This window comes from Mycteria americana, chromosome 5 (assembly GCF_035582795.1).
Source record: "Mycteria americana isolate JAX WOST 10 ecotype Jacksonville Zoo and Gardens chromosome 5, USCA_MyAme_1.0, whole genome shotgun sequence".
NCBI lineage: Eukaryota > Metazoa > Chordata > Aves > Ciconiiformes > Ciconiidae > Mycteria > Mycteria americana.
Window position 1 is genome coordinate 33,870,826 of NC_134369.1, and position 25,740 is coordinate 33,896,565.

General features: G+C 41.3%; 1 protein-coding gene across 2 annotated transcripts in view; it reads left to right on the forward strand.

Moving 5' to 3' along the window:
- The window catches only part of DPF3 (double PHD fingers 3), a 142,653-nt gene that overhangs the window by 97,873 nt on the left and 19,040 nt on the right, over positions 1–25,740 (forward strand). Inside the window, exons 4-8 of one of the 2 annotated variants that reach the window (XM_075502867.1) lie at positions 1,762–1,889; positions 5,738–5,833; positions 6,878–6,916; positions 10,569–10,647; positions 21,966–22,103. In XM_075502867.1, the coding sequence (XP_075358982.1) occupies positions 1,762–1,889; positions 5,738–5,833; positions 6,878–6,916; positions 10,569–10,647; positions 21,966–22,103 (480 nt within the window). The remainder of the gene's footprint in view (positions 1–1,761; positions 1,890–5,737; positions 5,834–6,877; positions 6,917–10,568; positions 10,648–21,965; positions 22,104–25,740) is intronic. The other variant, XM_075502868.1, reaches the window with a different exon arrangement.

The window sequence follows — 25,740 nt, forward strand, 5'->3', positions numbered from 1 at the left end:
GACTCTCTATTGACTTCTCTGTCTTTTTTATAGCTCAAGTAAGGGAGAAGTTGGGGAAGGTGGCATAATGGGCGTGTGTGCAGAGCTTAATGCCAAAAACAGAGGCCTGATTGAATAGACCTCCTTGTGATGAGAAGGGGGATCAATTCACTGTTGACCCCATCCCATTGTGTGGGTTGTCCTGGGAGTTTCCTTTGAAAATCCCAGTGGTTTGGGTTTTCTGCATGGTTTGTACTCAGCCTTACCCTCCATGAATAGAATAGCTTTTGCTGGAATTTTTGCTGGATTTTCTGTGGTTATTGGCTGAGCAATGCTCTCTCACTTCAGAAGACTTGAGCAAGTGTGTTGTGGAAGCACTGATCAGGGACCCTGAATCATTTGCTGGCTTAGAGTTTTTCATATATAGAACAAACATATTCCTGGGACGCAATTGCCCCCAAGAAACAGATTACACTTTACTGTCCCAGGTGGAAGTGTTCATTCATTATTTGTATTGCAGGAGTGATTTGGGGCTTTATAAACACATGAATTTGTGCCCTGCAGAGTTTACAACTCATGGTGATAGAAAGGCAGGGAGCTCCAGGCAGACTGGGGAACGCAACACAGTCCTAAAAGATGAGAAGTGGACAGAGCTATGAAATAAGGACACGAGATGCTGATTTGTGAGTTCGGTCCTGTACATTATTAGTTTATAAATCTGTTGGCCTAGAGGAAGGAATTCATTTTAGAAGGGAGGGAGTACTTGAGAAATCCACACCTTGGCATTGTCAGGTAGAGACGATCAGGATGTCTCCCTGCCATAGGGTTGCCCTGAATGAACTCCTGCACGAGTGAGGTAGAGGCCAGGATCTACAAGGAAAATGGAATTCTTCCCTAGGTGTATTTTAACATCTTGCTGAAATTAACATGCTGCATTTGCCTGTCTGCTGCACAGCCTCGTAATCTAGTGGCAGCACTCGGAAGGGGAATAAGGCTGTGTTCCTTCCCTTGTACGGCAAGTTGCATCAAGCTTCCTCGTAAACCTGTGCTGTCTCTTGGAGTCCCGTGCCCCAGGCCTGCCCCCGAGCCAGCCTTTGGCTCCTCCTGCAGTGGCTGGGGGTCGTCCTGTTTTATGGGCTGGATTCTGCACTCAGAGCTGTGCTGACTGGCGTTTCTTCATTGGTGTAGGCCCATTTGAAACAAACTGAAGATTTTATCTAGTCAATATTAAACGAAAATTCAAGACACATCCCATCATTTTTTTCAGTTTAAGTCCTCAGCATCGGCCCCACACACTAGCTTTCTGCTTCCCCTTGTGTGGGACGTGCCCTGGTGTAGGAGAAAGCTACTTGTAGCTGTGTTGTGTAAACTGTGCCAGATGCTGAAATGCATTAAACTACTTTTCTACTTCAGGAGATTAGATCTTCATATTTGTTATTTCAGTATCTTAGAAAGCCCTGGTTTTGTTCTTTATTTGAAGCACAGGGAGTTTACGTAAAGGAGAAGGATTTTTTCCCCATTTATTTCCTCCTGATACAATACATCCAGCCTTTTTTTCCTGTAAACGACCACAGCAATTGAAAAGATACCAGGTTTTCAGTAAAGTAGAAATGAGTCCTATATGGGGATCCTTAGTGGTTAAAAGAAGAACTTGAAGAACTCTCCTTCAAGATAGAAACAAGCTTGAAAGTCTGTCAGTCTTCCTTCTGCTTGTCATCTCTGTCTTTCTGCTTGTTAGCTGTCTGGGGAAGACACATACAGTCAGTGTGTTTTGTTTTTCAGAAGTTGATCTGCCTCTGAAAAAAGATGGGTTCACATCAGAAAGTACAACTCTGGAAGCCTTGCTGCGTGGAGAGGGAATAGAGAAAAAAACGGACACTAAAGAGGAAGACACTATACAAGAAATCCAGGTAAAGCAGAGCCCCGCGCCCTGACAGCAGGGCTGGGTTTTACAATTTGTCTCTAAGCCCAGCAGATTTTGTCCTGTGGCAGAACAGTGCATCTGTTGATAGTTGTGTCATTCTACTGTCAAAATGCTATCAAACCATTGTGCTGCACTGTGATGCTCAAAATGAACTCGGTATCTCACACACTTCTCCTGTCACAAGACTCTCGGTCATTTGGCTGTGTTCTGCATGGCTCCTGTGTTGGAATTTGTTTTGCACCACTATGAGACGATTACATATGCAACTGACAAGCAGAGGTGGGTCCCAACCATAAACTAAATTTTAGTGCCTCAGATTTAAAGTGAATTTGGACATGGATTTGAAGTTGGATTCACAGCTGCTGACTGCAGACAAAAACGTGTTATTGCCTTGTCTGTTCTTGTACTGAGAAGCCCTCAGGAAGTACACAAGCAAAATAAATAATTAAAAATATTCTAATGTTAATTATCTCAGTTATTATTAGTGATGCAGGTATGATAAATATCGCCTCTTTACACGCATTATGGCTTGAAAGTTATTTGTCAAGGTTCCATTTCATCCTTTAACAATTAAAAGTAGAAACACATTTTTGGGTCTGTCACAGAAGGAATTCAGCTAATATAAAGGGTTCTTATATGTCACTTTATGAAGACATCTTAAATTGCTAGGAAAGTGGGCCTCTCCTGGGGGAGCAGCAGCAAATCTTTGGTGATGTTAAAACACCATTGTGCTATGAGTCTCTATTAGTGATTTTTAGCAGGATCCATTGGCAATGTGTCAAACTTGGTAATTTTGGCTCAGGTACAAGATAATGCATCTATACCTGAAACTAGTGAAAATTTGAGTGGGCAGCCTCATGCCAAATGAAACAGAAGAGCGTGGGCATCAAATCTATATTACTTGGAGTTCAGTCCTACTGGCCTGTTTGCTAGAAATTTCACACGTGTCAGGGCAGCAAAATTAGGTCTCCCATTCCCAGTTCCACAGGTAAAGGAGCACCATCAAAGAGGAAGCATCCCATGCTCACGGAGTGGGGAAAAGCTCAGCATGAGGCCCCCTCTGTGTTTCCTTCTTCAGTAGTGTACCTGGGTCTATTAAGCTGAGAGCCCTAAAGCTCTGTTTATACCTGCTTCCAAGGTCATAAGAAGTCATGGTGCAACATCCTGATGAGATTGACAAGTGCCTTTAGATGCTGCTGTGCGATCTGAGCTCCCAAATTATCCCCAGCAGCAGTCCAAGGAAAGAGACTTCAGAGATGGTGGAACTGAGACAAGTCTGGGCATTGCAGAGGAGGGAGGGGCTGCAAAAATATACAAAAAGTTTTCAGCTAAACTGCCCTAGCAGTGACCTGTCATCTGGATGCTAGTTTCATCAGAACAGATGCAAAAAGCTTGTCTTGCTGTTCCTTATGCAAGCACAGTCTATAGAACAATGATTGTCAAAGCCTTTACTAGTAGCCAGCTTTCAGTGTGTACTTCGGCACCTGGCAGCTAGGCTGTACCAGATCAAAATCATGATCGGTGCCTTTTATCCGTATGACAACTAAGAGAATGCAAATCTCTTTTTTGTTCCTTTGCATGCTCTTCTGTGCCGTAACTTGAAAGGGCCCAGCCTCAGTGGTGGTGAGAGTGAGCAGGTGGGATAGACGTAGTTGTAATTCCCACCTCAGTCCCAGGCACTTACCACCCTCTTCTCCTGACACAGTATGTGTCAGGAGAAGAAGACGTGGTGCTTAGCTGCACTGAAGTACGTTGGACTGGGAAACTTTTAGAAAGACAGAATAGGAAAAGGAAAGTTACTTTGCTAAAAAGCGTAAGGGTTGCCCCCTGCTAAATAAATGCAGTCAGTGGGACCTGCTGTACAGTTGGTATTTAACAGGGTTGAGGATTTTGCCTTACAGTAAATTGGTATTGAATGTGTGTCTCCATCGTTTGTTGGAGAAGGCTTAGAATAGCCTTTTGACCATGCATCAGAAAGGCTACGGCCTTTCTATCAAGAATTAAAGCCATTACCCTGGCGGTGTCACCAGATTCACACTTGGTTACTTATTATCTCTTTCCTAAATTGATGCTGCAATTTTAAACAAAGTGGTTTGTAATATTTCTCTTAACTGCTCTTGTGTAGTATTGTTGTTGTAAATGACCTACTTCCCCTCCCACATACAATACGGTTGCAGCCTTCTTTTTTGTTGGAGTTTGCTTGTTTTCTTACATACCACTAGTCTCCTCATGTACAACATTTTTCCAAGTGCTTCAGTTTCGTAAGATGAAGTCAATTAATGTATACAATTGCATGAATTTTGAAGAAATGTTTTATGTTTGTAGAACTGGAACTTGCTTAACTTTTACACCCTCCAGTCTTTAGTACTCTAGTATTATGTGAAATTGTATTTAATGATGGTCTGACCTCATTAATAGCCTCCTGAGGTTTAAAATAAAGGAGCAAAAACCAGATGAAGACTTGATCCTCTACCATGTTCTAGAAGTTGTTTGTAGTTTTTAAAATGGACACTGTCCAATATTAGTCTTAAAAATTTAGCTGATAAAATAAGAATAAATTTGTATAGTTGGTCTTCCAAATACAGGCTTTTTTAAAAGTGAAATTTCTGTTGTATTCTTTCCCACAAATTCAGAATTTGGTGCTTGAGGTATGTCAGAAGGAGAGAAAGCAACTGTGATTTGCTACTGTTCTCCCTCTGCTGGCTCTCAAATAGCTGTTAACTAGAAATTATAGGGAAGGGACAAATACAGTAAGACTGAAAAATCTCCCCATCATTTTAAAGTCACTGATTTGAATCTGCATCCCGGCTGCATGTTGTAATTTAAATGAATGGTGGCATGGCAAAGATAAGTTAGTGATTCCAGATTAGTCCCTTATGAAATGGCACAGCACCACGAATGGCGGGAGTGGCTGGGACCCATTTCTGTATTTCTAGCAGACATGCCAAGGGTTGAGGGGATTTCAATGGGACTTTTTCCCACATTAGTGTTGTGGTAGTTTGTCTTGCCTTTGTCCGTGCGATGTCCGTCTTGTGCATGTCTTCAGGGTGGCCAGCCTGCGTTTGATTCTATAGAGGTTACACTTCAAAAGATCAAGATAAAAGGATTTAAATTCCCTGGCCTGGGCATCTCACAGTTATGTAAGATGATGAATTATTGTTCCTATTAAATAATTAATTGAAGGAACTATTGCTGTTGTTCCTATTAACTTCAATGAGACCTGTACTTCCTCAGTATTCTCATGCAGCAAGACCCCTGCTTCCAGATTACAGAGTTGTACCTGTGGTGTAAGCCCTGAAAGATGTTACTTTCTAGATCCACTAAACATGCCGGAATATATGAAGGAATTTTCTCTATTTTTGCTAAACAAAGAAAATTCTCAGCTGCCAAGGAGAAAAACGCTGATTTTTGTCTTCTTAAAGTGCATTCTCAACATTAGAGGAAAACAAAACAATTTAAGGTGCAATAAACCAAAAAAAAAAAATCATGCAAACTATTTCCCAGACAGGGCCTGCAGTTATGCATACTAATACTTGTGTTGTCTTGGGATATCAGTGCTCAGTGATGCCACTGTTATTTCTTAGGAACCTTCTTTTTGTAGTTGACTGATATCAGTGGTATTTTTTAATAAGAACTCTCTGGAGAACTGAGGGTGGAAAGGAAAGCAAATTCTGCTTTAGCAGAAAAAAGTAGGGATTCTGGGATCTGATTTGGCATTATATCATTAATCAACTGTAATTTAATAACCTGCAGTCTCTGTGGTAAAGAGCAGCAGTTGGTTGTATGTGTCATCTTCTTTTCTTCTAACCATTCCTGTTTATTGTTCAACCGCAGAGGGTTTTAGAAAATGATGAAAATGCAGATGAAGTGAATGAGGAAGAGGATTTGGAAGAAGATATTCCAAAACGAAAGAACAGGCCTAGAGGACGGGTAGGTGGAGACTTTACTGAAATGGAAAGGAAGGAAGCAAACCTCTGCTTTCTAGTGTATGTTTGTCATGTGTATTGTATATGCAAAGTGTATATCTATGGAGATATGATAGTGATAACACTGTAGGTAATTTTCTGTCATACGGTTGAAGATTTTTTAATATTTTTTTCAGTTTATTTTTGTGAATTACCAAGAAAAAAGACTATTTTGAGAGTAACAAGTTGGGGTAAATTTATTATAGTGTTGTATTTCTAATCATAATGTAAACTGTAATAATTATGATGACATCCTGCTATTACGATGCTCTTACTTTAAAACAACATTTACTAATTACAGAAAAGCAACAAATTCAGTCATGACAGCCAAAATAAAATTAATAAAAGTAACTTGAACTGTGTTAATACGTTTTGCAGCTTTCTCCAGCGTAGCACTTTGTGGCTGACACTGGCCCTCTTGAGCCAATGGCAAACCTTCCATTTGCTTAAAATGGGCAATATTTTATCCTTAGGGGAGTCTGTGTCCCTTCTCTTACCTAAGATGTCTTTTCACAATTTCAGCAGGGCACCAGTTAAGTAATGAGGCCAACATTTTAAAACTTGGAATCAACATTTTCAATTGTGGCCCCTTAAGCTAGGCATCTATTATAAAGGTGAACACAATTCTCAGAAGTTTTGAGCATTTTCATCTTTCTTTGGCTCCAGCGGATGCTGCAGGGGCACAGGAGCTCTACAAGTACCTTTTGATGTGTCTGTAGGAGTCAAGCAAGAAGGGCCATATTTTAGGCCAAATGAGCAGGATATAATAGCTTTTGAGTAAGAGAGAGACACGAAACCACATTGAATACTTGCAATGTACTTATGCATCAGACCCTCTCTTTTGGTTTCTTCTGTTGTTGTGTTGTTTCAGTTTTCTGCTCCTCTTTATTTTGGAGCTTAAGTCCTTTAATATAAGATCAAAGCACTTTAATAATTGGATAAGTATATATTTCACCTTCCTTATTCTCAAAATCACCTGAACCAGTTTCTTTCTTTCTTTCTTTCTTAGCCAAAGACCCCCACCTGGAAAAAAATTTTCCAGAAAAATGTAAGTTTCAGAAAATTTGTATGAACCAGTAACCAAAACCAGGAGTTAGAATCGATACATGCACACAAGCTTGACTGTAGTGATCAACTAATATTCCAGGCTAACAACTCTTTTCTAATAAGTTGCTCTCACATAAATTGCGCGTGCTGGTTAGGGTGAGTGAAAGGGACTGAATAGCTGAAAGCAATATACTGCTCAGGAGAAGGGAATCTGCTGTATTCATACATCCCAGGCCTACACAAACAAACTCCTGAAGTTACTGTTATGTGCAAAGTTTTACTCCCCTGTTCAGGAAACTGTTTCAGAATAACTCTATTACTTTTTCTCTGCTACTGTAAGGAAAGGAGTTGGAGGGTACTTAGGTGTCCCGTTCATTTTGAAGCATAAATTTACATCTTATTTTCTGCCCTAGAACTGGCCCCCTATTAAGTATAGGAGCAGCAGGATCTCTTGCCTTTTTCTTGCAACTGACTCCTGCTCTGCTAGTGCCCTGGTTTCATTCAGCGCAAAAAAGAGAGGGCTGAAGAGTGCCAAATACTTTGATCAATTTTCATTTTTATTTGATGGCATCTATACCCAAAGCAAAATGTGGTATAAATTAGGATTTCAAAATTAGGGCCAGATTCCCTAGCTGTTGAAAACTGGTAAGCCTGAACTGTAGCCTGAATTGCGTCTGGTCACGGGTGTTTTGCCACTCTTCAAGCAGCCCTTTTCTAATGTGAGCCTGACCCAGTGGAAGGAATCGGGACCCAGGATTTGAAATTAGGGGACATGAAACCTGGGCAGCACTCTGTTTCTGGGAAGGAGTTGGTCAGGTTATTTTTAGAGGGCAGAAGAGGGGAAGGACATGCATAGGAAACCAGATCCTGCGGAGTGTGGCCTTTGGGGATTCAGGGAAGGAGTGAGAAGGGCTGACAGCATCGATGCAGGATTAATGCGACAGAATTACTGCTCTGGACTTTCCAAATTGCACATGCCCCTTCCTTTCCCTATAGCATGACTCTATTTTTAATCCTGGACTCTCCATCTGTCCCTCTGGCTACTCTCTACGGCTGCTTCAGAGCTGCTTCGAGGCCGCTGTGCCATGGCCTGCAGGCCTCACACGTCAAGTCTCGTAGTCTTTGCTGCATCCCATCAGGAGAATGAAGGCAGTCGTGGACGACTGAATTCAACAGACTGGAGTGCCGACGGCCAGCACGTGGCACTCGGTGCCTCTGGGGCAGCTGCTCGGTTTATTACCCCCTCAAGTCTAGCCCTGAAATTGTGGGAGCATTAGGAAGGACACTGACGGCCGAAGAGATGGATTTACGGAAGGAGCTTTTTTGTATCTTTGCTGGACAGGGAGAATGTGGTAAGAGCTGGGAAGGATGGCTTGCTAGGAGATACGAGAGGAACGCAGCTGCACCTGTACAGATTGTCTGCTTGTCAGTTGAATATCCCGTGGGAGAATTTCAAAGGCACTAAAGACATTTAGGAACCCAAGTCCCATTGAAAGTAATTGACTTGAAAAATCTCCCCCTGTGCATTCGGTGCATGAAAAAGTGTATCTGACGTGCGGTCATGACATGAACGCTGTACCCTTGTGTTTCTGTAGAGAACGGTTTGAAGGGAAACAGCTGGCTGTAAGACTAGCGAAACTCAGAGCAACAGACCTTAAATTACCATCCTATTCTGAAAGGTGCCTATGTAAAAATAGTACCTTCTTACTCAACAGATCCGTTCGCAGCGTCTAAACAGAGTCAGACCTACTGACTGGTGACAAAAATAAGACTTTACAGCTTTTTCACAGCCCTGAAAAGCCAGTGCAGCTGATAGGATAGGGAAATTGGATCCTAATCCAGGTATCAGCAGAAATGCTTATTTAGGGCCAATGACTTGTCTCTGTGAAGACTCTCTGATGAGCTAGGGTTGTATAGGAGCTGCCATGGACCGAAATTCAGCTTGCAGCACATTTTGCAGTAGCGAGGGAAGAAAGGAACTGGCCTGGGATTGATTTCATAGCCCAGAGGGGGTTTACAGAGCTGGCAGTCAGAGAGAAAATATTGCAGACTAGTAAGATGATTTTATGTGATATGGTCAGTAAAGTAGCTTCCACCAAACAATTGTTGCTGGGGCCTTTTCCAGGGTGAAACTGCTTTTCAGTTCACCCTTACAAATCTCACTCTGCACGTGTGTGCTGATCTGCACAGAGGTCTTTGCAGAAGGCAGAGCTATACTTGTCATATCTAACAGTATTTACCCGATTCAGACTGCTGCAAATCCATGTCTTTCCTTCAGGACTGTGTTAAGAGTTAGACCCAAGCAATCCCAGGGAAATAATGTGTGAACTTTTTATAAATCCCTGTTTTGACAGACTGTGGCAGGCCCTTGTAAAACTGTTCCTTGTTCCTTCTCTTTAGATGTCCGATGGAAGGCAGCTCGAATAGTGCTAGCTCAGTGCCAAATCCATAGAAGAGGGACAGAGCTCATATGACCCCTTTGTGTCTGGGGCACTAATACTCTCAGAATTTCTACATCTTCTCCAGCTTTACTTGATGAAGCTCTGTCCCTTTCTTATTTTCATATGCAAAAGCTCAAAGGATTTGAGTCGGGCAGCCTTGTCTAGCGTGAGAAACATCAACAGTTTAATAAGAGGAGCAGCAGAAACAATTTTTTTGCTTTTACCCAGGAATAGAGTAGCTGGCAGAATTAATGAAGAGCTATTAGCCATCCATAAAGTAGCCATCCACCTGCAGATCACTTCCTCAAATAAAGATCAAGTCTAAAATTATTGTCATCTACAGACTGTACATTAGTGAACATGAAAGAATTGAAGGCCTTGGCTCAGTTCCCAGTTCCACATCACAGCCTCCACCATTGGACAGATATCAGCTGTCCCCTTGTTGGCATCTCAGCTGAGAAGGGTCAGGACCAAGTAACTTTGATGCTGAATTCCACTCTTACCCCTGGAGCTCAGGACAGAGCAGTCTGTGCTGTGGAGAAACAGAGCTTTTCAGTTTCCAGGGCTGCCAACTTGGTATGTTGTAGGAACGCAGAACTGCAGAGACACCTTTCTGGGTACTGCCCGTTCTCTGTTATTGCAGGTAGCCATGTTACCTAATCTTTTCCACTAACTGACCAAAGCTCCATTTCATAATTAGCCATGGTATCTTTGTCCCAGCAGGCCATTTCAAAACATTGCTTTTCAGCTGGAAAACAAAACAAAACAAAACAAACAACCCCCCTTTGAAAATATTAAAGGAAATAATTTTACCTCTGTTTTATTTGGGGCCTGTTTCCTGGCTGAGTTAATGGCTATATTTATCCTCTAACACCTGTTCATCTATTCATTCATTCATATTCAGTTAAGCAAGGTATTTGAACATCTTCAGAAATGAATGTGTGATGATACTCGACTGAATATGTGCTGGCAGTGACCTACTGCTGTGGATGAACAGTTGGGTTATCTGTGGAGGGGATCTCCACTGCATTACAAGGTCCATTAATGTAGTGCATACCTTAGGAGATGAAGGGTCAAGCCCACCCTTGACAAACCTGTATGGAAGCTGAGGATGTGTTTAGTTTATATTGCACATTTTTCATAGGAGGGTGAGGGGCACAAGGACACCTGAGGGGCGATGGAATAATGTTAACATTCCTCTTGTCCTTGCAGGCTCGGGGATCTGGAGGTGGCAGGAGACGGAATGATGCTGCCTCCCAGGATGATCATGACAAACCCTATGTTTGTGACAGTAAGTAGCACCCAGACAGCTGATTCTGCTTCCAGCCTGGTCCTACCAGCTCGGTGCACTCAGGGCTTCATCTTTTCCCTTCCAGCAAAATACTCTGCTGCTCTCTGACTTGCATGTTTGCCACCTGCTGCTGCTGCTGCTCTTGGTGTTTTTGCATGAAGGAAATAAAATTAAGCCCTCAGCAAGACTCCACTTCCCTTTGCCCTATAATAGATCATCTCTTATATTTTCTTTTTCTTTCTCCTTCTCTTTTTCTGGCTTCTCTGCCTTATGTCTTCCTTTCCCCCATGTAAGATTCACCTTCTATTTCTTTCTCTGTTTCAGATAGTTACAAACAAAAGCATAACTCAAAAATCTCCGACAAAGGTACTTCACCCTTGTTGTATCTCTTCATGTATTTGGTGATTCTCTTTCCTTCAGTCCTTTTAAAATCTCACTAGGCTAAATTTTGAAGGTCTTATTCTCATCCCTGACTCAGAAAGTCCTCTTGTGGCATCATCAGGAGCTGAGCCCTCCTAAGAAGCAAACACAACTGGAATGCTTTGTTTTGATACATACTCCCTTTGAATAGGGCCATGCTGTTTGGCATCTTGCAGTGGGACTGCAGGTGAAGTAAGGCATTGCCCCAACTGAAATATTCTACCAGAGCCCAATGCCCAAACTGAAGAAGGATACCACAGTCCTAGTATGAGGAAGGAGTCCAATATTTGATACACTTTATTTTTTTTACAGCCTAGTCCTTGGTCCTTTCCGTCTTCTTTTGATATTCTTTTTTGCTTCACTGTGTCATTTCTGTGAAGGGCACTTATCTTACCCACATGCTTTTGAGGTCTCCCATCTTAAGGCTTACTTTAGAGTGTACATGCAATAATAATTTGTGCTACTTAGGTGCCTTCTATCCTATAAGACAATAACCTAACAAAAGTTAATAGAAGTAGGAGAGTAGCAGGAGGTCTTCACTTCTGTGATCCAAAAATGTTTGGTGGTTTTGAGGACAATTAGAATCCCTCTTTCTCCACTGTTTACCTATCTTGCAACATACTGACCTTATAAGACCAATTGTTATGATGTCAGTCTATGGGGGTATTTCCTGCTTATTTTTAAAAACATGAAGAAATAAGAAGCATGCACAGTAAATAAGAACTATATTCCATGTGATCAAATCATATTATTTTATGGTGAGACCAGGTGACCCTGCACAGTACAGTGATGGACATGTTGGGTATTTTGCTTCAGCAAGGTGGATATTCTAAGGGCAATCAGTAGAAATGGAAAGACTTGCACATGAATGGGAGTGTCTGAACACATGACCAAGGAGGAAGAGCTCTTTAGGATATGAAGAGTCAGGAGATTTCTACTGTGGTCAAATAGCTGTCCTTGGGAGTTGGAAGAACTAAAATGTGTCTTCTAAGACTTCCCTGGGAGCCCAGTATGTATCTTGCTGAAATCCACAGCTTTCCTCTGCTAGTATATGCATAACTGTCTTTATCTCTTCTGGAACATCCTTCTAAATCCAAGGACACTTGTCAGTGGTGGCCATTTTAAACATAATGACTCTTTATTGTCTGATCTTGCTTTGCTTTTGGATCTTACAGAGAACTCTCAACATGCGTAGTAGTGATTTGCACAGAGTAGATAGAACATCTAAGATACCAAAGCAGGCAACAGAAATCTGGGCTGAAGTCAAGGCTCTGGCACATTGTTGTACTGATGGAATTTTGCCTTGGCTTACATTTTGGAGCATAAATTTCCTCTTTGGTTTTGGAAATGTAAACTTTCCTATTTCATTTGGCTGATACCTTTCATTTTTAGGAAACTTATAGTTAGAGGTGAGTCATAAGGAGTTTTGGAATCCAGACTTCACACATGACTCCTCCTTTTCCATTGTAGATAGCTGAGAAAAGGGTTATGTAGTAGCAGAACTCTTTTACCTGACTGTGGAGCAGAAGGAAAGAACTATCCCAATTGTAATGCCATCATCCTGAAGTAATATCCTGCCCGTGTTAACTTTCTGTAGAAATACTACATATAATTCATTGTGAATAATTGGCTTAAGTTGAGGCTTCTTTCCTGCTTGGGTTGATTTCTTGAATCAATTTTTCTTTGAAATTATTTGCTAAATATTTGTACAGATACCTCTCAATGTAATCGTGGTAGGTTAGAAATTGGTTTGCAGTACTCCATGTGCAGATGTTTTGGGCAGATAGTTTTGTTTTACATGGAAACATGCAGGTCAAAAATAATGAATCTGTTTCCTGTTTGGGAAAACATGATTCCCACAATCACATTATTGGTATAAATAATTACATTAATGGGTTGACACTTTCCTTTTTCTTTATATTATTTAATTTACCTCCAGATTGCTTTTTCTGCAAGTGTTCTGATATTAGAGTTTGGAAAGTGACCACAATGAAGAAAACATAAGCATATCTAAACCAAATGAATTTTCTTATTTAAGTGCATGGGCACAAAAAATGATTTGTGGTGAAGAACTAGTCTGCTCTTTTTTCATAGCTACACATTCATATTTATGGGAAACAAGAATATACCACCAGGTTTCATCAGTAATAAAAAGGTTATGGGAAAAAACTAGTCTGTGTGTCAGTAAGATGATGCAAGAGTGGTACCTATCTGACACTGCCCCTTGTGTTGGAAGAGAGCAATGTTATTTCTGAAAAGATAGCAATGTTATTTCTGAATTTCTTTTTTGGAAGAGGCATTCAGCTATACACCAATATTAAACCTGGTCCCAATATTAAAACTGACTGAAAATATGGAATTTCTATATGGAGGAAGGATTTCAAAGTTCAAAATGTTTTGTCATCCTGTTTTTAAGAAAAGGTGGTATTCTGAAATACTTCAGTTGATTTTATTGAGCATCCACTGTATCAGAAGTTCAGAATAAAATGTCTGACCATTCAAAGCATCAATAAAATCGCTAACATAATCATGAAATGCCTTGTTTCATCAAATCAGCAAGTGGAAAACTAGTTGGTCAGATTTTCAACAAGTTGCATTGGGTAGTGTTGTGCCTTGAGCTCCCTTGGGATAAACGCTTGGATAATGAAAGTGGCAGGGCAGCCTGGTGTGAGATAGGAAATGGCTGGAAATGGTAACGTAGCCGAATGGGTCAGCTGCTGTATGAGACCAGACCCAAACACAGCTTGAATACCTGGCTAGGAGATAGAGCAGGTGCCTTAAAGGATAGTGAAAAGTAGGGCTTGAGGAGCAAAGCAATGCCTCTGATGTCAAGCAAGAGAAGTGGAAAATACACCACCACAGCTGTCCAAGATAAACTGGGCATGTGAGTTTTAAAGGAGAGACAGAGTGAACGAATGTAGGAATACCTACATATCTAATAAGAATTGATGTCTTGTTGTTGTCAAATGATCATCTGGGGAACCATCAGTTCTACCACAGCAGTCTTCTTAAAAATCGTTCTACTATTTTCATATTGTTTATTATATATTATTTACTTTTTTTTTTTAAAAAAAGCTTCTCTGAAGTTTTATTTAGAAAGTTGTATTCTGGTTTAAAAGTTGCAATCAGTTGTAGCACCTGAGCTTCACGACTCCAGATGTCTACTTCCTTTAGCCAGAGCAGTTAGTTTGTGCTGAATCTTTACAAGTTATTAACTTTCCTCCTGTTCATCCTCATTTGTCTGCTTTCATTCTTCTCATGTTCCCATGGAGACTTACCTACATACATACTTCCACCTTTGTTTTCTGTCCCTCTATCTATGGAAGATTTCCCTTGCCCATCTCTAAAATAAGTTGTTTCTTTCTTTTTATTTTACCAATATGTCCTTGTCTCCTTTTAGTTTTATTCCTGTATAAACTGCTATTTTAGCATAACGACTTATGTTTGTATCGTATCCTTTATTCACAGTCCCTCTGAGGCTGACATATGTATTCAGATCCATTCCTTGTGCAAAATGAGAATTGACTGAAACCTTCCTATGATCTCTGCTGGATCAGTGACTAATGCAACCTTGCATGTATCCAGAGACACTGATCCTATAGTGTTTTGTAGAAGCTGATTCCTTTGTCAAAAACTTCATTTTCAGGTTTCTCTAATTATTTAACCCAAATTTTCTCTGCTGCAGTCTAAGACCAGCAGTTCTTGCTCTGTTCTTAGTGGATAACAATGTCTTCTTTCTCTGTCTGTAAATAGTTACTGGGGCTTCTTTCAGCTGTGTTTTCTTCAGCTCTTTTACTAAGCTTGTTTCTTTTCTCTGAAAAATCTCCAAAGGGTCTTATTTAAGTAGCAGTGGCCAGAACTAAGTAGAATGTGCTGTTGTGAGGATAGAGCAGTTCAGAAGACAAATGTTTGATACATTTACATGTAACTTACATTTACTTAGAGAAGTTGGGTTTATGCAACTTGCTCTGTCATGTATCTATGAGAGGTAGAGATGGCTGACCTAATAGGTTGCTTAGTAAACCCTTTTTCAATGCATGATGCTCCTCTCCAGTGCTGCGTCATGTTTCAGTGGCAAAGGAGTTTTCATCCTTGTCCACCATGTGAGTTCATATTTAATATACCATATGCTATAGCTTCTTGTTCCTTCCCTGTTCAAGCTGTTTCTACTCAGGCAGGTTATCTATCATCTTCAGTTTCCTCATTATACTGCTTTGTCCTGTTTATAATGTGTTTTATTTATCTATACTAGATGTCATATTAATATTTACTAATTACATTACTGTTTGAAAGAATTCTTTGATTAATGAAGCTCGTATGATATATTTTTATTATTATTCCAATATTTTTGCCAACAATCAGTTCTCTGCATGTTTGATTCTTTCACTCTCTATTCCACCCTCCAAATCAATGATAAAAACAGAGGCAAGCATTAGGCCCAAAACAGACTCTTTGAGGTGCTTGCAGATGCAGAAAGGTGCCTTGTGAAGTTTTCAAAAAAATTAGGCTCCTAATTCTCACTGATTTCACCTGGAGGTAGGCTCCTAAACTGTTTTCCCTGAATATAGCACCAAGTGCCTGTCAGCTTGTATTGTGCCTTACAGATCGTATAAGGCTTGGTCCCTAAGTGGACACTTTGAACTTGACTTTGAACTACTGATAATTATTCAGAACATGGTTTTGTTTTTAAAAATGATTGACCCTACATCCAAATCACGATAGCTTGAAACATCCTCCTGCTTTTTCTGTAAGTTCATCATCCAGCAGGGCATTGAAATTTCATTATTTTGAGGTTAATTTTTTTCTTCCCCATTCCCTTTCTCCACTAAAAGTATTGTAGGTTCTGCCAACAAAAGGCTGGAGTCTTCAGGTGTTTAAGTGATTTAAGCTGAACAGATTCCACTGAGTTTCAATGGGTTACTGAAGATCTCTCTCTTTTAGTTTCCTTAGAAAATCACAGTTACATGTTACATTGTTCTAGCATGACTTGCCAAATGCAATTCCTTGAGGCCTATTCTTTAGAACTATTTTATTGTATATGTTCACAAAGTGACGACTCTAGTAATTACCTTGGTAACTTCACCTGCCTTCTTTCTCATCTCCTTGAAATGGACCTGATCCTGTTGTACTCATTTTAACAAATATCCCATTGATTCTCGGGAAGGTTTGCTGCAATACAAAAGGCCCACAAGATAAATCATGATTTAGCTTGATTTTTACCAGTTCTCTGAGATTTAATCTGTTGTCTTAATTCTTAGATACTATGAATGAGTCCAACACTACTAACTGCTGCTTCTTAGGACAGACCTTTGGTTAAATATCACAATGACAAGCTGATTTGAAAATGCTTTGATTATAGCATTATGTTTTTACATGCTTCTCATAAATCTGCATCATTACTTCAGCTCCCCTTTAAACTATTAGCAGTTTAAGCCCTAAATCATCTCCTGGTATTATCCTTTCTAGTGAATCCCTAAGTAGTTAATAAGCAATAAGATCTAGAATAAGATGATTGTTCAGATGAACCTAAAAAACAAGTCTCCCACCATAGCTGCTATACTTGGCATTTATTGACTACATTATTGGTAGAAAAGCCAAGACTAGAGAGGCAAGGACACTTTTTTTTTTTTTTTTAATATTGAATAACACAGGTCTGGAGTAGAGCACATGGTAAGAGGGGTACAGAGTTGACTCTGATAATTGAATGTTTTCTACTTATATAGGCTACCTGTTTTCTCCTTTGCCTCTGCTAGCAATTCATTTATTGAAACGTGGACATATCTGTTGTTGACCTGTGCATGTTTTGCACTGGAGTTCAACGTTCCTGTGATCTTAATACAGCAGGTAGATTCGGGAATTGTCCTCTGGGGGCACTGAAACAAGGACTGTTTACTACCTACAGAAAATCTCCTATGAAATGGGTTACTAAATTGCTGCTCTAATACTAGAGGTGTGTAGCATGACAGTACTGATCAAAGAGGGACAAATGTAACGCCTTTCCATCAGTGGAGGTCAAAATACACTGTTAGCATTTGAGATCTCTAGATGTGCCAGAGTGTGGACATAACTGTAACAGGGGAGATTACATTACCAAACCAGTGCAAAACAAGGAATGCTTTTTTTGGAGTGGAGCAAATGGTGGGACAGGAAGATAACTTTGAGGAATGACTGCCTGCCAGCAGTTAACTTAAGATTTAGCGTTTGACACAGCCCAGCTGAGAAGAAAGAACAGGAGGCAAAGGAGAAAAGCAAAGAAAGACAATGAGGGGGGCAAGATTCAGTGACCAAAAAAAAAAAAAAAGCATGTACTCCCCCAATTTCCTGTTTCTACTAAAAACATGGATTGTTTCCTTCTGTCTCATACTGGTGACAGATTGTGCAAAATGTATGTGGAGAGCTGGCTGGAACATAGCTCACAGCCTGCCAAGGACCAAATGTGTAACAATTTCAAAATGACAGCAACACAGCCATTAAATATTTGATGAGGAAGTCTTTTAAGTCATAGATTTCAAATCCCCTTTTAAAGCAGGGGAAGTATTTTATATTAATTTTCCTCATTGAGGAACCTAAACCAAGTGAGAATTTGCTTATCTGAAGAGTTGCAGGCTGTTACAGGCCAGAACTTAGAACAGAGCTCTCTTTTACGAAACAGTCAATACTTATGATTAAACCGTCTGCAAATTATGCTTTTCCCCCATAACACAGTTGTGTAACGTCTTCGTTTCAGTCTTCAAATTGGAAGGAAAGTAAGGTTCATCATAGGAGAGTGTCTGGTGGCCTAATAAAATCTTCCTCTCTTCCCCATTTGTGGCGTTTGATCTGCACTGCTGTATTACTGCTTACTTACCCAGCTTGTTTCTAAGATGGCATTCACATCAGGTTATAGCAAAATATATTCTTTGAATGCAGGAGGAATTGGAGTGGGTTATGTTCTACAAACTCCTGCTGTTTTCATTGGGCTCGGCTACCTAATTAAAGATCAAGTCAACTTTCCAGTGCTGAGATTCAGGATGAAATCTACCACATGCAAGGATGATGAGCCTATCTGGCAAGGAAAATTAAAGATAAAAAAAGAGCTGCTGAAAGAAAGGCAAGGCCACCCAGCAAAGTTTATGAAAGGCACACTCTCACTTTCTATGTGTGAGCTGCATAGTGTTAAGAACATAATCACCAGTGTACATTTCAGACTGGGGGAACCAGTTCTCATTGTGCTTTTGTCAGCTTGGAGAATGAGAAAGATGTGGTGTGAGCACTGGTCTGGATGCTGGAACTCATGAATTCCAGTCCTGGTAATGACAAAAAATCATGGTGTGGGCAAGTCACTTAACCCCTCTGTGGTTCTCTTTTTTCAGAAGTGAAATGAGAATAGTATTTCCCACTCAGGAATGTGGATGAAGATTAATTAATGTTTGAAAAGCCAGTCTTGCAGTAGGAAGAGTTATATAAGAGCTAAGTGTTTATTAATGATCGCCCTTTTATAGAAACTACTTAGCACAGTGATATGGTAGACTAATAAAATGTGCTCTATCTGGAAAATAAGAGATTAGGGTGAATTCAGGAAGATTTAATCTGTTGGAGAAACCATGAAGTTCTGACTTAGCTTTTATTCTAGCAGAGTCTCACTGAAGGCAATGGTTCTTTTGCCTGACTAATATCATGATACCCTTTTTTCCCTGCAAAGGTCTCATTTGCTTGGGGAATAGGAAATCTCTGCAGTTTCAACTCGTGGCATCACTTCGGACTTTTTCCATGACAGAACATGAATTTGAAAGGTGGAAAAGTCTAGACACCAAGAAAAAAAGCTGCTGGAAGCTGCACATCTTTGGTCCTACAAAGGATCTGCTGGGACTGTGTAAACAGAATTCCTTTGCCTCAGCTCTGGTTATAAAGCCCTCCAAATTCCTTTTTAGCTAGCATGTCTCAGCTTGCTGCCACCCTTGAAGGCCATCTGAAAGAGTTTTGGCAGTGGAAAGGGCTCAGCTGCAGAATTACTACTGCCTCATCTTATATCAATACTTGCTGTTTTTTTCCTGGTGAGCTGATACAATTTTGCTGGAGAAGGGCAAGTCTGCAGACCCATCTGATTTCCTATGCCATCTTAAACTCCGCACCTAAAATCCCTGCAGGATCCTGTAGGGAATGGAGGCAAGGCCACAGCCTTGGGACTTCCTGCAGGGAATGCAAGTTTCCTTTGGTGCATTGAGGGAGAAAGATGCATGAGACCTATATTCAAGGACATGGTGCTTTTGTAAGGTAACAACTGTAGAGCTAGAATTGTGGGTAGGTTTTCAGGTAGAGCTGAATGAAATGAAGTCTGGTAGCATTTTTGGAAATATTTTTGTTTTGAAATTTAAAACTCCCTCAAATAGGTAAATGGGACTGGGTTTTAGAGCTTAGCTGATTTTGCAGCTAGGTTAGCAGTAAGGCAGAGTCAAGCCATATAAGAGCAAGATATAGTTGGATAGTAAATATCATGCAGCTATTAACTCCAAGTGCCTCCTCCTTTGTCAGTACATCACTGATCAGCTGACAGTGCTCTGAAAATAATTTAAGTAGACAGAAGTTTTTGAGCAGTATCAGTAATTCATAGAAGAAGAATTATTTTTTAACTTTCATCTTCAAACACACACAAGTAAGGGGGATAGAGTAGGATGCTTAGTATGATACTCCAATAATCTGCTAGAAATGTAAATCTGTCTCTCCCTTCTAAGAAATGCTGTAACATTTGTGTAATTAGAGGAGGTTATCTTTCTGAAATAATTTAAACAGTGAGCATTTTGTAGCTGTCTCCGGTTTGATGATTACTTTTGTGTTACACTTTTTCCAGTATTGAAAAAGTGGAGACAAAGTCGTACACAACTGTGGATATCTTGCTGTTTGACTCCCTGCCAGCATCTGTTCCACTGCTTGTCCTTTGCTCTGTAGGACCACAGAGGAGGAGTTTCCCTTTCCAGAACGCATTAGAAGAATATACAGCTGTTACTAGAAGAAGGGAGACCAAACTGACGTTTTGTGGAGAGCGTGCATCTAAGAGCAGTCTAGTTGTTCAAAATGTCTGGCAATAGAGTTAGGTTTACATATGAAACGAGGGCAGATGCTTCAAAGAACGGATGTGCATATGTATCTGGGCATTTTATTTCTCCCCAAAGTTTCCCCCTCCCTCCTGCAGGAATTCTCATTTCTAAATCAAGGGCATTCAAAGACTTAAAAAAATCTGTGGCTAAGGACACATTACATTTGGAAAAAGCTTTTGTCCTGTTATGATGACTGTATGATCATCATCTTGCAGAATGGATAAAACTGGGATAAAAGTATCTGATATTCCAGATCACTCATCTGATTTATATCTTGAGGTTGTTTTACACGTTTCTAATAAGGCAAAGTATTTTCCTTGAGGGAGTTTGCAAATCAGCTAGAAGAGATGGAGAATGAAATACGTTGTCATGCTAGGCTTTTGATTTACAATTGTCTATCATCTGTTCCAGGATGTGGTCCATCAATTGGCTTTTTGTGAGTAGTAGCAGAAAAGTATAATAATGGAAGTTTTACTTAGATGTAAATGAATAATTGGGGTGGGTCTTTTTTGATTTTTTTTTGTTTATGGAGCCTTATGACATTCCCAGACTCAGGTGTCTGGGGAACAGGAAGTAAGTATCTATACACGTTGCAGGACACATTTTCAGTATCAGGGCTGAGTGAAGTTTATAGGAGTGGATGGTGACTTCCCCCTTGGAGATTTTTTCCAAGGGGTCTAAGAACAAGACAGAGAAATAGAGACTGCTGGGTTCTGTTCTCTCTTCTGGCACCATTTCCTTCGCTTTCCTAAGCAAGCTATGCAGGACAGACTACCAAGCATGACATTTATTCCTGTGTGAAATCCTTGAGGTTAATAACGCTAATAAAGTGACTGAAAATGTGGCTGGGAGTAAAAATTTGCAGGAAGGGCAGTAAGCTTCTTTGCCTTTGTTTCCTAATCTTTTAAAATGGCAATAATTGTATTTGGTAGATGAAATAGCTGTATAAAAGAAAATGGACGTTCAGAGACTGCTTTGAAGATGAAAAGAGATAACTTTTAGAGACAATAACATGAATTAAAAACTTTCTAGAAGCTGAATTTGTATTCAGAATCTTATGATGAAGCTTGCCCTTGTGGTGAGCTCCCTGTGAAAATGTAGACCTTTCATCACTCTGAATTGTTTGATCCCATTCTTAACATCTGTTGACTTAGTCCTAAAATAAACAAAAGTTCAGAAGGAGGATTCTGTATCACACATTGTATTATTTATTGGAATACTGAATATGAAATTTACCTGGACAAAGAAGTATCACTACTAAATGTTCTTCTAGCAGGAAACTGTGGATGATTTCTATCTCCTTGTCTTGACTGGGAATCTGCAAACAAAGTTGTTTATTACCCTTTTACAGAAAGCCTTTTTTTTTTTTTTTGAAGTAATACTGTTTCCTTTTCTCAGAGAACAGTAATGAAGAAAATAATGTCCTTTCTTCTCAGTCCAGTTTCCATTGCTGTGCATTGTGCAGCACCAACATCGGAACTGGCGTTTCATTTAATTTTATGTGCAATCTTGTTAGTAATCTCAGCAGAGAGGATTAGGGCTGTATGAGCTGCAGAGACTGAATGTGCATTTGCCTAGGCCCGTAGGAAGGACTGCTGGCGGCTTGGTGAGAAGAAAGCGTGTGTGGGGACGACCAGCTGCAGGGCTGCCCTTCTGTCACCTTTCACCAACGTCGGCTGGAAGAGTTTCGGGCAGGCGTGTGGAGTGTGTGCTGCTGCTCTCGGGGGAGAAGGGAGTGTTATTTGAGAGGATGCTGCCATTGTTGCAGATCACACTGATGTTTCCATTCTCTCTTCCCCTCCCTCATATCTCCTTTCCTCCCAGTCTGTGGCAAGCGTTACAAGAACAGGCCTGGGCTGAGCTACCACTATGCTCACACCCACCTCGCCAGTGAAGAGGGTGATGAAGCCCGTGAGCAGGAGACCCGCTCTTCCCCTGTCCACAGAAATGAAAACCACAAACGTGAGTAGTATTTTCCCTTTGCCTTTGAGATCCTTTTCAGGGATGTTGCCTCCACCCTGTCTTTGCCTTGTGGAGGCTGGCGTGATTGCCTGGCTCCATTGTGAGTGATTGGGACCTGGATGCTTAGAGCTAATCAGCCGCAGCTCACACGGGTGCTGGCTCAGCTAGTCAGGAATTCATTTCAAACCCAGCATTATCTCTGCAGCAAGTCACTTTTCCATTACTGCTCCTGTGGGGAGGAGGTGGCAAGGAGAGGGGGGAAAAGAAGAGATGCCCAACCCGCCCATCATCAAGCAGCCTCCCAGTGGCTGTTAGCAGGGACGTCGAGGAAATACACATCCTGTTTGAGGGGGCTGTCTTTGTTTTGCCTTTGAATAAGAGACATTTATCCATGTCTCAGTTTTTAGGTATGAAATTCATAGCACCTGTCCCCCTTATCACTGCATCTCCTCCCCAAAGGGCTTACCCTCAACTTTACCAAAAGCCACTTCTTAGTTACAGTTTGGGAAAATCTATGAAAAAGCATCAGTACTCATCTGCAAGGAGGAGAGCTGGAACATGAGCAGAGAGAAGAGCTATGTGCCTAGATTCCCCACACTGGCACAGGGATGAAAGAAATCTTAGTGGTCTGTGTGGCCCTATTTGACTGTCCTTCCTCTGCTTCGTAGGCAGAGGACTGGGAGTCAAGGAGACTGTGTTTTATTACTGATTCTTGCAAGTCTCTAAGCCCCTGTTTCTCATTTTTCCAGTGTGCAATACTATGCGATGGTTGCTTTCACCTTGGGATTTGTGTAGATGCCTTTGTTCACTTTCAAAAAGTCCTTTCAGATCACCATGTGAACTGTGTCATTTTAATTCAAAGTAATGAACAATGTGGACAAAGCAATAAAATGCTTATGGGGAAAAATATCCAGGCAAACACTTTCTAATACATTAAGAAGAACTGGAAGAAATATGGAAGTAGGAAAACATTTACTTTCTAAGCAGGATAATTGATAATTGTCCCCAGGGAGGTGTGGGAGGGGGTTTCCTTCCTCCAAAGCATCTGCTACTAGCCACTGTCTGAGCTTGAAGGGCTGTTTAGTGTGATCCCATTTGGCAGTCCCTATGTTTCTGTCACTTTTATGCTCTACCTTTTAGTTATTCACATGTTTTGTAGGTTCACAGCAAAAGTAATTTTGACTCCTCCAGCTGTTGATAAACTTGAGCTGTCAATGCACTAAGAGCAACTGCTTGGGCAGGCTGGAGAATGTCAGTGTTCAGCCAGTAGCTTTTGTTTACTTAGCATTTACATCATCTCTGTTGTTTTTTTTTTCCTGCGTCTGCAGTAGTCACTAGTAGTTGCATATCTGAGGGGCATATTGCAAATCTGTATTGAATTAATATTGATAATGGCCTTGCACAAATGCCCAAACAAAGAAGGGTAGTGTCCCCTACCCTTCAGCTTATCATAGAGGCCAAGGACAGTCTCAGTCCTTATGTTTCTGGTGCTTAGGAAATGATAGAAGTTAGCAAGAAGAGGAGCTAGAAAAGCTGTGGAAAGGTTAGCAGCAGCTGGCCTTTGCCCATGGGAAGAAAGGTGTGCTCCTCACTATGGGAAAGGGTAGAGCTGGAGGAGCTGGAGCTGCTCGGGCTTGTGTTCCCCCAGAGCTCCCGTGTGATGCATGTGGCAGAGGGAAGCTGCTGATGCACAGATCCCCATACAGATAGAAATTTAGGGCCAGTGGGGTAAACCACTCTGAGATCCAGATTCCTGAGCAGAAAGAATCTGCTTAACAACCAGCCAGGACCCAGTGAGGTAGGGGCAACAGCCATGCGAATGTGAAGATCAGCCCCAGGGAAAGTCCCAGACGCCAGAAGGTAACTCTCCCAAATGGCTTAGCTGTCGCAGTGGCTGTTTGTTCCTTTTTCCCTGTTTATTTGTTTACAGCCTTGAGCTCAGATCTTCCATCTTTGCTCTTTCACTTGGCTATATTTAATTTATGCTGCCATTTATCTTCCATGTGAATGCTAATTGTCCACATTGCTAATGTGCAGTCATTAAACGGTCCCTTTGTACAGGGGGATGGTGGGGAGCCAGGGCATCAGATCCTTCCTCTCCCCTAAGAGCTGCTAGGCATGTGTTATGAATTAGATTTGACAGGTCTGCAGTGTCACAGGGCTCGGGCTTCAAGAATCCTCTCTGCATGGGCTTGGGGGGCGGGGGGGGAGGGAGGGGGGATGTTAATCCAAACAGCTAATCTGCAACCTACTGAACAGGAGGACCAGAGATATGGTATAGAGCAGGGTCTGGTTATTTGCTTAGCAGTGTGTCAGAGAGATATGAGCAGCCTGATTTAGAAAAGGCAAGGCAAATTCAAACCAGCCATTTAGAATTTGCCGTGCTGTGGGAGGTGAGCACTGGGTCAGCAAAGTTCAAGGCGGGCGGCTGCAGTATGAACTTCCTTCCTTTGTACCCGCGTCTCTTTTGCAGCCTCCGCTCCTTGCAGTACCTGTGGTAACAGCAGCCGTGCTGATGCAGGAGGGAGCTTTCTGGAGCAGGGCTTCTGCAGGATTCAGCTATTGATGCCCTGGCTGGTGCCAGCTCAGGAGCTGATGGCCTCTTGCCTTTCTGCACACCCAGTCCCCTTTATCTTTACTCTTCTCCTCATGCACAAACCAATTGGGTAGTTCAGTAAAGTATCCAGGCACTGGAAAAGACACGTATATAGGAGGAACCTACCTGAAACGGAGAACCACTGAATAGATGTGTATCAAAGAATGGGGACTGGCCCAAGCTCCAAGTCTTGCCTCCTTGGCACATCTCACTGTCCTTGACAGTTGTAGAAGGTTTGTTTATTTACATATCTCTCTCTCCTTCTGTCCTTCTTCCTCACCTATAGATTACCCTTTGCAACATGGAAGATAGTTCACCACTCTTCTCTGGCCTTTGCCTTTCCTAAGACATCTTAGCCTGTGCTTTGTTTGAGCTTTAGGTGCTATGTTTGTATGTCTTATCTAGCCCTTTGATGCAGGTAAATAGCCCTTCCTCAGTGCCTAGTCTTGCCTCTGCCTACACACACATTTATTTTTGACCTACTTTCTGATTTTTTTACCTGAGTATGAAACTGTGAAAAGGAAGTTATAGAAAACCCTTAAAAAAGTCAGCTCCCTCCTTCCCCAGCTCCACTGACAAAAGAAATGATCCCACACCATTCTCAGCCTTTTTTTCTGCTGGCTTTTCCTCCACATGTTGGCACCGAGAGCGTGAGATTTGTGAGCCCAGGGTGCATCCAAGCCTGCCACAAAACACCTGCTGTTTTATTCCATCTCACTCCATGGGTACAGGCCAGCTCTGAGGGCAGCTGGTGCTCACAAATTTTGAGGCACTTCTGATATAGGAATTACATTAGACTTCTATCTATTGAAATGTGTGTGTGAATGAGTGTACTAGTATAAATGCTCTTCCTTAATTCCTTGGAGAATAGGATAGTGTGTCTACATGGAGAAAAGCTTCCTCTCCTTTAAAGGAGAAGAGTTTTCAGTGGCATTTTGCTGTGTGAAACGTTGGTTACAGGCAGCTGTGCAGTAAACGGCAACTGAACAGATCTTATGCCCACAAGCACTTTGGCCAGTGACAATCCTAAATAAAGCACAT